Source organism: Misgurnus anguillicaudatus, chromosome 24 (assembly GCF_027580225.2).
Source record: "Misgurnus anguillicaudatus chromosome 24, ASM2758022v2, whole genome shotgun sequence".
Classification (NCBI taxonomy): Eukaryota; Metazoa; Chordata; class Actinopteri; order Cypriniformes; family Cobitidae; genus Misgurnus; species Misgurnus anguillicaudatus.
In genome coordinates, this window is record NC_073360.2 from 21,888,880 (window position 1) to 21,903,615 (window position 14,736).

Here is a 14,736-nt window from a genome sequence, read left to right on the forward strand (position 1 = left end):
GGGTCTAAAATACCAAGAGGGGGCGATCACTTGAATGCATATAATTCCCCCAGCTAGAAAATACATATAGCTTTGGTATGTTATGTTTTTACGCGTTTTAAACAAACATCTTAGTAATACAACCACAAAAACTGCAGCTATAGTGAGCAACGTACAGAGCTCTGAACAATACAACAACAAAAAAACTAGGGGTAACCCTGAATAGTCGAATATTCCATGCTTCCACAGTCAAATCGTCAGAGATGTGTTATGAAATGAGGATCATTCAATTTTGGCTATATAAGGGTGCATATTATCTGATTTCACATATAACAACTTTCTCCCAATATATTAATAAACAGCCTATTATCATTATGATAATAGCTTTAATTAATTGATTGCGACCACTTACCTTAAAAATTTAAGTAAATTGTTAATTATTATTAAGTTATAAAAATAATTTTTTTCAGTGTTGTTTTCAAAAAATGTGCAATATCAACTTGTAATCGTGCTTAAGAATTGGAATTAAGACAATATAACAGCATAAAGGTCATGACCCTTTTAATGAAATATTAATACGCAGTGGATTTATTTATTGCGACATTATTGTTGCACAAAGTGCCGTGAATAGTCAAGAGATCTGAATTGTGTTCAGGAATTTCCAGACGTTTGTGAAACAGGACATTGATGACATTGGCCAAATACAGCGAGTTGGCGCTATTATGCCAATTATACTATGCCAATAATATATATAAAAGTAACTTTTCATTTGTCATTTTTATCATAGATACTTTGACGTGCTAAATTTCAAAATTTTGGGTTTGCTGCTATCATGGTGGGGCCCCCCCATTAGACTTAGATTCAATTCGAGCACTGAATTAAAGTGCCCCAAATTACGAAAATTATATTCTATTAAATGGTTAATTTGTAGTAACCACGGATTAACTTTATTAACAATGTTTTTTGTTAGTTTTAATTAAAAACCCCTTAACTGTCGTGGGCCCACATGTGGGTCTAAATTGTTTACGTGACCGATAACATAACCCCATATTATAAAACCCCATAGAAATACATATACATTTTTATATATTCATAACACTAATGTCCTATAATAAATCTTCAAAAATCTTTACAAACTAAATATCATTGAATAATGTGGTTTTTATATTTCAAAACTGTTTTTTGCACTATTAATAATGCAGTGACAATAATGTATCATTTGTGACAAGCGTATGCAACAAACCAATGACACCTATTGGCTGTTGTTATTAAATCTAAGAGTGTCACAAAAAGTTTTAACTTAAAATTTGGATCAAAACTAGTTGAGATGTATGGGTTTATTTTTGGGGCATAAAACATTTAGATTTTTATAGATTTTTAATATTAAATATTAAAAAATATATATTAAAATAAACCTAAATTGATATAACTATTTATAACAAATAAAGATTTCCTTTTATGTATGGCTTAAAAAATCAGGATATTTTAAAAAAAAGACAAATTTAAATTATACATTTGTACACTGAAAAAATGATTCGTTCAATTTACTAAATTTTTTTAAGGTAAGTGGTCGCAATCAATTTATTTTAGCTAAATTTAAACAAAAAAAAATTATAGAAATACAAAACAAAACAAAAAAAATGTGTTTAAATGTAGCTTAAATTAATTGATTGCGACCACTTACCTTAAAAAATTAAGTACATTGAACAAATCATTTTTTTTCCAGTTTAGTTTGCACAAAAAATGTGCAATATCAACTTGTAATCATGCTTAAGAATTGGAATTAAGACAATATAACAGCATAAAGGTCATGACCCTTTTAATGAAATATTAATACACAGTGGATTTATTTATTGCGACAATATTGTTGCACAAAGTTCCGTGAATAGTCAAGAGATCTGAATTGTGTTCAGGAATTTCCAGATGTTTGTGAAACAAGACATTGATGACATTGGCCAAATACAGAGAGTTGGCGCTATTCAAGTTACTCACCAAAATTTGGTTCTAATCATGTATCCCATGTCAACATCCCCATCCCAAACTAAGAAAGTTGAAAATCTGACTCCCTTTGATACAATATGCAGTAACAGTCGAATAGCTTTCAAATAGTTTTAAAACCTATTAAAAACCGTTGGGAAGCACACTGTTGTTCAACCAATGAAAATGAAATCTACAAAAAAATCATAAAACTTAAATATTGCATGTTTATATACAGTTTTTGTTTAAGTTAACATGTTAGGCAGTATTGCTTATCTCTTTGAATAAAAAATGTTAGGATAATCACAATGGCATTATTAAGAAACTAACAATTAAATCATAAATGAACAACATTAATAAGTATCAATATGTTAATAAACTATTACTAGTTCATGTGACTATAGTCATATGTCACATTCTAGCTCACTTAGTCCTAAAGTCTCTATATCCCTCCACTGATGCAATACAAAAACTGGTTATAGGCCTTTTAAATAGTGTCAGGCATACGTGTACATTAGTGAAATAAAGTTTCTCAGACCCTGAGTGAAGCAGACATCACTTTGTAGGGCTTCAAATTGGTATACTGAAATAATATTAAGCTGAATAGAAAACATTTTAGGCATTCAAGTACAAGCTTTGTGACATCAAATGGGTTATATTCAATATTCATATATTCAATCTAATAAAGCAAGTAATACAACATGTAAAATTGTAAATAAGATGTTGTATATAAATTATGTGGTGTATAAGTCACACACCACAGTCAGAGAGCAAGAAATAGTGTAACGCTGTCTCAATATTTGTTTTGACTCAGTTAACACAAATTGCATAACCTGAGACATGTATATTTCATTTAAGTTAGCGTTATTACTGTCCCATCCTTTAAAGCCTGCTTTAATGACAATGCATCCTCATCACCACCATCATGAACTAGCTCTTATTATACAGAGCTCATACTTACACATCAACCATCCTTTTGTGTGATACAAACTATCAACAGATTTGAAATGTGTATTATATCGCAGTTAAAGCTTTCTTAAATTCCTAGCTACATAATATTATAAAATTAAAAGTACTCTTGACTGTAGTGTTTCATATGCAAATCATGACTAAAACATGTGAGTAGGACACTGTGTGTTAAGCAGCAAAAATGAATCAATCCTTTGGGCATCGCTAGCTCATTTGATGGCAGAACAATGATGCATTGACCCTTGAGCCCACTCTCTTCTAATCAACAAGCTTACATATAAACACACTTTGTGTACATACACTACACCAGATAAAGCACTTAAGCAAATGATTCAGGCTACATATCCTCTGTAGTGTTCAGCATTCATACTAGATTAACCATCAACCAGTATTTATGGGATCTGGAAGGCCGAAGAGTGCACTTGTGGTGACACCAGACAGACAATGGATCATTCAGCAAACCTGGCAAATAGCTGAGATGAGCAATCCAAAGCATTAAAAAACAAATTCGAACAAAGCAGTACTGGGTAAACAAGGACAGTGTCTTATGTAGGGACCTCGATTACAAAGATGCTTCATGGAAACATAAACACGAGGCGATTTTCTTTTGGTGAGAACGTAAGCGTAAATCTCAGTCCATTAATTCAACTGCAGTATGTGCAAAGTGTAAAAAAAATCAAAACTGTTTTGCAAATATAAACATTTCTGTCACCGTCATATAGAAAGCGAGGTTCTCTCAAGGTGCAATTCAGGGGTTAATATAAAAACAAGCATGTTGTTGTTGAAGTGAACCATATAAGAAATGCTCATTCAGCATTGCTCTCTGTAGTAGATGCCGTGGTTGCGGTGGCTTTAGCTACAGTCGTAGCCAGTCTGTTTACTGAAGCTCCCTGATCAAGCTCCGCTGACTCCTCCCCTCCCTCTGCCTCTTGCAGGGCGTGTCTGTGCGGTAGGCGGGGCCGCATTCTGTGTCTGTACGGGTAGAGGAAGAGGGCGGGGTCAGGCATGGCCATAGGCTCCTCCGGGCCCGTCACCCTCTCGCGTGGAACGCACTCTCTAGCGCGCTCGGTGCGGAGGTGCGAAGAGGGCCGACTCGTGCTCCGCCGTTTGGGTTTGACCACGGTCGGGCTGCTAGCATTCTCCTGGGCCGGAGGTTGGAGAGGTGGCTTGTCGTCGGTGGGCGGGGCTTGCCTCCTGCGCAGCTTTTGCTGCTGAAGTTTCTGCTTTGCGGAATGCAGCTGGAAGGAGAGATATGCAGCCGTCTCCGTCTGCTTTTGCAGTTCGGCGTTGAGCGCAGTGGTCCTGTGGCTGCGGTTTTTCAGCTCCTCCAGGAAACGACGCTCTTTGTCCTTAAGACTGGCGCGTAATGCGCCTACCAGCACCGTCTTCTGACTCAGCTCCCATCGCAAGTCACTCTGCAATTGCTGCTGTTCGTGCAGATGTTCTTCAACTTGCAAACAATGCACTTTCAGCTGCTCCTCTTCCTCCTGAACATCTGATACACACACACAAAGCATAATGAAACACTTTATGACCTATTCGCTGGGAGAACATCCAGAGTCACTTCATACTGCAGACACCGCTTATATGAAAGCATGTATTATCTATTTTGAGATATAAAACAGGCATGTTTTACATGAAATTCCCCTTCCATTAAAAGCAGACTAAGACATTAAAGACAAGTTTGGAAAAATCTGAAAGCCTATAGTAAGTAAGGGCGCACTTATCCAAATCAAACCGCGCCCAAGTGCATTTGACCCCCAAAGCCTGGTTCGTTTGACTAGTGTGTTCACTCTGTACCGTGCCTAGGTGTGGTTTTGGTTAAAGAGCCACACAGATCCAAAATCGAAAATGACCTGTATTGCAGTGTGTCATGTAGCTGTCCATCAATTTAAACAATGTGCAAAGTAGTTGAACCAAAATGTGCACGATTAATACAGTTATTGGCTTCTAAAGTAGGGAGTCGACTCCGAATCGCTGAAACGAGTCATCATATGGATTGAATCTCCTGCCTGACTTTATCCACATCACATGAACACTTTGCATAATAATCTCCGCCTACAGCCTTGCCCGGGAGAAACGAAAACTATGACCTGCCCAAAGTTAGTGAGTAAACATCATATCACGCTGTGTTTTCAGTTTGTGTTGCTTTCACTACCAAAGGATGAAGATATATATGAAGAATCAGTGGTTAAAATTACTTTTTCATTGAGGCATATATAAGCGTTTGGCTATGAAGAATCAGTGGTTTAAATTACTAGATGTTTGGCAAATGAAAGATGGTTCAGTACCACTTTATTTGGAACAACATGCGTCTCCTAACCACAACCTGTAAGTATGATTATAGCTACATACTTTCTTAAATTAGTGTAAAAATGTTAATGTCTGTGGTTGTTTTTATAACTTGGACTAGTGATTAATGATGTGTATTGATGTTGTTGTTTAAACTCTTAATAAACTGTCAGAGAGTCATGTTAGCAAGCGGCTAACGCATGCTGCACTTACAGTTTTGCTATGACCCAGTTAGCTTACATACTTGCTTAAATGAGTGTAAAAATGTTAGTGTCTGTCGTCATTTTATTGCTTGGACTAATGATGAATGATGTGTATTGATGTTGTTGTTTAAACTCTTAATATACTGTCAGGGAGTCACGTTAGCAAGCGGCTAACACATGCTGCACTTACGGTTTTGCTATGACCCAGTTAGCTTACATTCTTGCTTAAATTAGTGTAAAAATGTTAGTGCCTGTCGTCGTTTTTATTGCTTGGACTAATGATGAATGATGTGTATTGATGTTGTTGTTTAAACTCTTAATATACTGTCAGGGAGTCACGTTAGCAAGCGGCTAACGCATGCTGCACTTACGGTTTTGCTATGGCCCAGTTAGCTTACATTCTTGCTTAAATTAGTGTAAAAATGTGAGTGCCTGTCGTCGTTTTCATTGCGTGGACTAATGATGAAGGATGTGGATTGATGTTGTTTAAACTCTTAATATACTGTCAGGGAGTCACGTTAGCAAGCGGCTAACGCATGCTGCCCTTACGGTTTTGCTATGGCAAAGAGTGCTTTACTTCCTCTTTTCTTTTAAACAATCGCATCCTAAGGACGAAACCATGCTCGGGCTCAGAGCGGTCAAAGTATACCCTACTGAAAAATCCAGCTAATACCAGCACAAGCTGGTGAGCTGGTTTTAGCTGGTCTCCAGCTTGGTTTTAGCTGGTTTTGCTGGTGTAGAAAGCTGGTTTTGCTTGTGTAGCAAGCTGGTCTAGCTGTGTTTTGGTCACTTTTTAAGCGGGTCTAGCTGGACTTAACTGGCCAGGCTGGAAGACCAGCTGGCCCACCAGCATGACCAGCTTTGTTAGGGTGACCATACGTGCCATTCTCCCGGACGCATCCCATCCAGGATTTCGGTGCGTCTTCCGGAAGTCGTATTTGTTGACCGCATACGCCATTCAGTTAAAAACATAAGATATACAATCGTAGTTTCATTCTTACCTTAAAATGTAACGGTTGCTTTTCTGTAATAATAATAATAATCCTCTATGACGTATGCGGTCGACAAATACGACTTCCCGAAGACGAACACAAAATCCTGGACGGGATGCGTCCGGGAAGAATGGCACGTATGGTCACCCTAAGCTTTGTCAGGCTGGGAGGACCAGCGTAAACCACCTTAAACCAGCTAAAACCAGCTACCAGCTTATGCTGGTCTTAGCTGGATTTTTCAGCAGGGTAGTGTCAGTGCGTGCATCTATGGGAGTAGGGAACGGGAACAATCATGCTCAGGCACGGTTCGGTTGGTTTAGCTATAATATGACTGCGCCCTAAGGAAGGCAGACAAAAGGCCATTCTGTGTCCAAAGATTACATGTTCATTGAGCAAATCCACTCTGGTCTGGCTACTGTCAGGGTGTGCCATCTGTTCAAGGCTATCAGACACCATCAAATGTCTAGGACAAGACCTACCATAGTCTTTTTCATTACTGTGGCCACAAAGCACAGAACAAAATAATTGAATGCAGATAAAAATGGCGTAATGCAATATCTGGCACACATTTACACAAAATTGTATCTCTGTCTGTGAAATCCAAGCTGTAATTTTGCATCAAGGTTGATTTCACCCATCGATTTCAATATTAAAGATATCAAGGTTATATTTTCACAGAATGTTCTTTCTTTAATATGTAAAATGAGTTTAGCTGAGTTTTCACAGGTAGTGTCACAATACTAATATATACTATACTATAGTGATGAGTAGAATAATGCAGTGAACTATACTATAGGATTAGATGGAAGCAGGGAAAGAACAGTTGGCAAATTGCATGCCATTTAATTACAATCAAGCAAATGAGGGATTAAACGTGTTTTTCCAGTCCATGGCGTCTTTTATGTGTCATTAACTTCACACTGGTATAAAGTATCTCAGATAAGAGACCGGCTAAGTAGACTAAAAATGAGTTACATGAGCAGAGTCAGACACTCTACACCTGCACCATGAACTTGATGACCTCATGATGTGATCTCAACATCTCCTTTGATTAAAGTCTCTTTGTGTTTCCGAATTCTTCTTTTTACTGCCCTCAATCCCCTGCACAAGGTTCAAGTGGCCCATTTTGGGGCCATTTTGTTCAAACTGTACAGATTTCACAGACAGCCTAGTAGTCATCCATTTCGCCTATAGAATCATGGTGTGGCTATAAAAATGCTGATCCTTAATGTTATCTGATCCTTAAATCTGATCTTCTCTTTGCTTTCTCTGGCTGTTTCAATAGGGTATTAAAAAAGCTAATATTTTATTCAAAAACTAAGTAGTTAATAAAAAACAAACAATGTAAACAACAATGGCCTTGTGCAGATGAACTGGTAATTTAATACTGGCATGGTGCCAGCAATATGATCATGAATAAATACATTTTATATATACATATATTTTTCGGTTTATTTCAAGATTAAACTAAGACAAACATGACCTGCCGGTGTTCTGTCTTATACAAAAAGGGTGATAAAAGCTATTTTCTATTCTCTGCTTTTTCTGCTCTTCTTTCTCCTTGCCCAACTTTGTCTCAGCAAATAAAAAACAAGCTGTAACTGAACACCCCCCCTGGGACTGCGCAGCCAGAGCAGGCAGAAAAACCAGGGTCGATCAATTCGCTGGGCTGGGGAGGAGAAAGGAATGACCCGCAGAAATGCACAAGTCTTCAGCTTAACAATGAGTGGACTCTTAATATGATTCTGTCTTGGGGTTTAGTTCAATAATGGTCACGACACAACACTGTAAAAGAAGATTTGTTGGTTCAACTTAAAAAAGTAAGTATTCGTGCTGCCTCAGGGGGTGTGCACACCAAAGCTTTTAAAGAGCACCTATTTCATTGCTAAAAACAACGTTATTTTGTGCATTTGGTATAATACAATGTGTTTGCGTGGTTTATGGTTAACAAACACATTATTTGCCGCATACCGTACATTTTTGTAGCTCCAGATTTCAGTCTCTTCCTGAAACGCATGGTTTTGAAAAGCTCTGTGTCCCTGATTGGCCAGCTAATCTGTACAATGTGATTGGTCTGAATACCTTTAATGTCAGCTTGAAATGTGATGCTTCTTACCATATTTGAAAGATTCACTCACTGTTGCCTACAACTGTTTGTTGTAGTTCAAGAAAAGAGATTTACATTGGAGACGATAACTCACGTTGTCGTTTACTTTGAGGTTTGTATCTTTTGCATATCTTTAACATGTACTAATTCACACTTACACACCAAAGGAAATGTTAAAACGTAAATTGGACCATAGGGGCTCTTTAAGCACCTTTGAAAATGGCAGACGGACGGCGAATGCCAGATTTTTTCAGCAGACTGACAGCTTTTTTCAGCTGAGCACTTTGGTTGCTATGATACTTCTGCTTTGTTTATCAGTCGTTGAAAATGCGCCGGTTGGTTGTTGTGATGTTTATCCCACTCCTCCTCCACTGTGATTGGACGGCCGTGTGAGAACTGACAGTGACAAGCTGAGCTTTTCACCCAAAGTTTAATAACCGGCAAGCGCCAACTTTTAGGGGACGTGCACACCAAAGCTTTTAAGCCCGCGGCCGGCGCATATTTGCAATTGTTTCGAATGAAAGCTCTAAAGTTTTTCAAATAAGCCAGCAGCTAGCAATTTTCTTCCGGCCTGAAAACCGGGGCTCGATGGTTTTTCTGCGCTCAACGCTGAGCGCCAAATTGAAACATATTCAACTTTGGGTGAAAAGCTCCGCTCGTCAATGTCAGTTCTCACATGGCTGTCCGATCCCAGTGGAGGAGGGGCATTACCCAACCGGCTCACAGCTACCAAAGCGCTCAGCTGAAGAAAGCTGGCATTGTCCAGGCGTTTTCAGCCGCATTTAAAGTTTTTGTGTGCACAACCCCTTAGCGTGGAAATAAACGCCAGTTGCTGGCTTTTATGAAAAACGCCACGCTTCCATTGGAAACAATTGAAAGCATACGCCGGCCGTGGGGTAAAAGCTTTGGTGTGCATGCCCCCTTAAAATGTTGAGTTAACTTTACTTAAAAATATTAGTTAAAGGTGCGTTTGTACCTGTTAGAAGGATCTCTTGACAGAAATGCAATATAATATACAACTATATTATGAGTGGTGTATAAAGACCTTACATAATGAACTGTATTGTTTTTATTACCTTAAAATGAGCCGTTTTCATCTACATACACCACAGGTCCCCTTACACAGAAGTCACCGTCATGTTTCTACAGTAGCCCTAAACGGACAAACTGTTCTACCGAGAGCATTTCGTCCCTACGTTGTCTCAAACGACAATATCAAACTTGTTTGATGTTTATGGCACTTGCTCGGGAGGCTCCAACGCGACCGGCAAAATAATTGCAATGACACCACCTACCAGTTTTTTTTTTACAAGACAATCAGCTGCGATAAAGCACTAATCAGGTAACGCCCCCTTTCAATCGCCCAGGGGGCACATCGGGCTTAAAGTCTTCATGTGTTTGGCCCGTCCAGTCTTAGTAAAAATGTTGAGTCAACTAATATTTTTTTTAATTAAAGGGCACCTATTTCATTGCTAAAAAACAACGTTGTTTTGTGTATTTGGTATAATACAATGCGTTCGCGTGGTTTATCGTAAAAACACACACACATTATTTTCACATATCGTACATTTTTGTAGCTCCAAATTTCCCTGCCTTCCTGAAACGCACAGATTTTGTACAAAACTGTCCCTGATTGGCCAGCTAATCTGTACGTTGTGATCGTTCTGAATACCTATGATGTCAGCCAGAAATGTGACGCTCCTTACCATGTTTGAAAGATTCGGTCACAATGCAATGCTAACAGGACTTAATTTACAGGATTTAGTCCAAAGCGGGAGGAATTATGATAATGTCGGTCTTACCTTTTGCATATTGTTAACATGTACTACACACTTACACACCAAAGGAAATGTAAAAATCGTGAATTAGATAAATGGCGCTCTTTAACTGATTAAATGTTGAGGCATAATTTAAGGCAGCACGAAGACATACTTTTTTAGGTTTAACCAACAAATATTTTTTTTCAGTGAAGTATACGGCACTTAGCCGGCACTGCATGAACCTTGTGAAATCTAATCCCACGAAGTTTGCCAATAACATGGACAATAAAGAAAACTATCAAATTATCTCAATTGAATGTTTTCACAGTCGTCACATTGCTGACAAACAAAATCTAGATTTCAACAATTATATACTGTTTTAAAAAACAGTTCTTGATATCTATATATTTTGCTGTTTTACCAAAGCAACAAGATATTTGAGGCTGTGCGCTGTATTATGAATAAGTCACAGCCTAACATGAACACATGGGATGAGAAATATTAAAGACACACTAAGCTTTACAAGTACAAGAATCAATGTTTTGGCAATGTAAGTGTAAATGTGTGAGAGTCCATACCTGCTTGACTCCTGCCTGCTGGTTTTATGTTAAGTTCTTGAGTAAGTTCTGTAACATATGAGAGACAGGCTGGTAATTTTCACAAATCTTTACTTTGGTTATACACAATAACGTAGTCACATAACAGAGTAAAAAGACTTTCCTTTGTGGGTGACATTACAAATCCCTCTTACACTTCTAAAAATAAAAGTGCTTTTAACTATTATTTAACATCTGAAGAACCTTTCTGTTTAAAAAAGGTTATTTTTAGTGAAAGAAGGTTCTTTTAAAAAGGTATGAAAGAAATGGGTCTTCTAAGAACCTTTGACTGAACGATTCTTTGAGGAACCAAAAATATAAAGAACCTTTTAAGCTAAATAATATAGGGTTGCAAAATAAGACCATATAAGTCTCTATTATGCAGTGGAAACGCTTGGTTGCACTAAAGGGCACAAAGCAAAGAGATGAATATGCTGTGTGCTCCTTTGTGCCCTAGCTGGTTCAGCATATCCACAGAAATATTAAAGTATAAGGATCATGTACTATATTACTCTGGGAGGAAGCTATTGACCTGTGGTTCCCTCTAGTCTGTACCACCAAGGAGAGCAAGACAACCCTGTACAGGAGCTCAAAAGATAGAATTACAGTTCTGTATAATCCAATGCATATGCCATCACTGACATTTTGAAGGTCCACTTGGGTGTGGTTATGATGATTTAAATCTTGTTCAGATTATGGAGATGCTGTATATTTGTAGCAGATGTAATACTGACTGAGATTAGTCTACTGAAAATGTTTGGGTATCTTTATCTATATGAGATCTCAAATACAGTGTTGGTCCTAGATGCTGGGGGCCCTAAGCAACTTTGTGAGGGGGACCTGTCAGCGCCTTTATAAAACCCATTCACGGTCTCTGCTTGAATATAGATAAGCTACAAACAAAATGTTAACTAAAAACATGTTGTATTAAAGCTGTACATTTTTGCCAGATGGACATTACTGTGACACTTATAAAATACTTAATAATAATCTAAGTTTTCACTCTTGTTTATTATTGCCTCCGCATGTGTCTTAGTATTTTGTTCTGGTAATGTGTAAACTAGTGTCTGAGTTTACTTGTGAATGTAGAGTAAAAGTCTATGGGTGCATGGTGGTGTGACTGGACTGAGCGAGTGGTCATGATACAAACCTGTACAGCGTTTCTGAAGGGACAGAATCTCCAGGTGTAGTCCATGCAGCATGGTAAGCTGCTCCTGTCTCAGGAAGACAATGCTCCTCTCCACACTCTCCACCTGCTGCTCCAGCGACAACATCTGTGACCCCTTTACAAAAAAAAAAAATGCATATGACCTTGACTGAAATGTTTTCCATGTATTACCAATATTGTTCAAATCAATCTCAGGGTGAGACCTCAAGAAGCTCCTTAATTGATAAAATGCAAATTTCGCTAATTTTTTATGCTTTTAGTCATAGTCATTAGCATAATTCTTACAGTTACATTTACAAAGTTTTATTCTATAATTTTGTATGAGTTTACTATTCTTCTATAATGTGGAAAAATGTAAATAAAGAATGAAACGTTTGACTGGTACTGATTATTTAAAGGGGACATTTCACAAGACTTTTTTAAAATTTAAAATAAATCTTTGGTGTCCCCAGAATACATATGTGAAGATTTAGCTCAAAATACCATATAGATAATTTATTATAGCATGTTAAAATTGCCACTTTGTAGCTGTGAGCAAAAATGTGCCATTTTGAGTGTGTCCTTTAAATGCAAATGAGCTGATCTCTGCACTAAATTGGATAGTGCAGATTAAGGGGCGGTATTATCCCCTTCTGAAAGGGAGCGACATTTTAATGACTATTTTTTCACATGCTTGCAGAGAACGGTTTACCAAAACTAAGTTACTGTGTTGTTCTTATTCACATTTTCTAGGTTGATAAAAGCACTGGGGATCCAATTATAGCACTTAAACATGGAAAAAGTCAGATTTGTATGATATGTCCCCTTTAAAAGACTGGGCTAAGTGTTAGACAGGGTTGTTTAAATATCATTGTCTCAGTAACTAAAAGATTCTCTGAGTCAAAGTCCTAATATATAGGTGTCTAAAAACTTTTTAACTAAGGTAAAAAAGCCAAACTTAATGAGGTCGTCAAAAGGGGTCATCACAGTTAAACGGTATTTCCATGAATTAGCTAAAAAAAAGTATACATTTTATCTTTTTATATCTAACTATTAACAGTTGTGCTATATTATGATTAATTATCACAAATAAAGTCAATGTTTCTTATTTTCTTGAGCAACATTGGAAGCGCTTTGTTGTTTCTTACAGCAAAAAAATCTTTCTGTTTCAATAAGTTTCTTTTAAATACAATTATCTACAATGATCTTTTTTTTAATAAAAACATAATTAAAACAAGACACTTAAGCCACATCTTAATCAAAAGTAATAAGATTATTTTTCTTACCACCAAACAACTTTTCTCTCAAGCAACTTTACAAAATTCTGTTAAATTAATTATTTTGTTTCTCAAGTGAATAGGCTATGTCTTTTTTTTAAGGATGTTAAGATAGTTGTGTTGGAAAATAGGACGAAAAAATATTATTATAAGAAAATATTAATTTGACTATAGGTTATTTATTTATTTGATCAAATTATCTAGCAGCGATGCCTATTATCAAATAATAATCAAAATACATGTTATTTTATTATGCCTTAATAATATTTTGATCATTAATGGATCAACGCAACTAAACAACCTGCAGAAAGGCAGAAATGTCCTTTTTTACTGTTTACAGATACTTAATGTGTAGCCTAATACAACTGATTCCTCTTTCTCACATAAAGCCAATAAAAGCATGCAGGTAAACGCAAAGCATCATTACACTACAATGCATCACTTACCGTGTTCTCCATTAGCGCAGCTTATATTAATATCAAAGAGATAATCAGTAATCTTTACAACGAGAATTCATGTTCTCTCCATCATCCCTACACCCAGAGCCAGGCTGAACATACGGCATGACGACATCTTTTAAGAAGATCGATACACATCTCAAAGGAAGAATGAAGGAGGGATATATCCCACAATAACGCAAGTCAGAATTTTCAATCCGACCTATTTTGACGATGTAAGCATCCACTGTTAAAGATATCGCTTTATCCGTCAATGTCACTGTGGATTTAAGCGAGTATTTCGCCGTTGTGCTGGCAGCAGCATCAGCATCATCCTCGCGTGCTCTGCGTCTTCTGAAGATGCCGAAGAGCATCATCAGCATCATCGTGAGCGTGACCGGAACACGCGTGACATGACAACAGCACGAGCGTGATGACGGAGACGTTCTCAGAATCTTTACCAAATTCTTTAAGTAAATTGTAATATTTTTGTATTTACCGCAATATTGTATATGCTATCTTTTACATTCTTAACTATGTATAGCGATTTTCCTCACACAATATTAAACTAATAGCAAAATCGCATTATTTGTTTCAAAGCAATGTAGGCTAATACAAATGAATTAAAATTAGTCTACAATGTAAGATGCATAATAGATGTATTAGAAAATTGGTGGAGGTGCTGAAGGATGTTAAATTAGAAACCCAATCAACTCCTTTGCTTTATAGATACCTTTAGCTTCTGTCAAATAATTTTGACATCTGAACAAAGAGCAGTTATGGAGCTACATTTCGTAAAATTTACTAAAGTTTGTAATCTAAGAAAAATGCAGTTACATTTTTTTTAGTATAAAACATTGAATGGCTAATCAAAAAATTTGGAAAATCAAATAACATACTTATTTATAGCCTAAAAAATGATCAGAGATATCAAATGCTATTTTATGCTATAGGCTATTTCGGCAGATTTTTCTCATCATGCAAAAAGTAAATGTTTAAA

At 37.0% G+C, this 14,736-nt stretch overlaps 1 protein-coding gene across 1 annotated transcript; it reads right to left on the reverse strand.

Annotated features, from left to right (window-relative positions):
* Positions 1-1,781: 1,781 nt before the first annotated feature.
* Positions 1,782-14,100, reverse strand: ccdc92ba (coiled-coil domain containing 92Ba). The gene is made up of 4 exons (XM_055196605.2): positions 13,746-14,100; positions 12,026-12,158; positions 10,858-10,905; positions 1,782-4,420 (listed from the first exon to the last, which is right to left on the reverse strand). Exons 1-4 carry the CDS (start codon positions 13,755-13,757, stop codon positions 3,732-3,734), a joined length of 882 nt encoding a protein of 293 aa, XP_055052580.2. The 5' UTR covers positions 13,758-14,100; the 3' UTR covers positions 1,782-3,731.
* Between the last annotated feature and the right edge of the window lie 636 nt (positions 14,101-14,736).

Bases quoted from the DNA above. Each gene is read 5' to 3' on its own strand.
- ccdc92ba (XM_055196605.2), bottom strand. The intron at 10,906-12,025 runs GTTTGTATCATG...CATATGTTACAG, and splicing joins CCTTCAGAAACGCTGTACAG to AACTTACTCAAGAACTTAAC. The intron at 4,421-10,857 runs GTATGGACTCTC...TGTGTGTATCAG, and splicing joins AGCAGGCAGGAGTCAAGCAG to ATGTTCAGGAGGAAGAGGAG.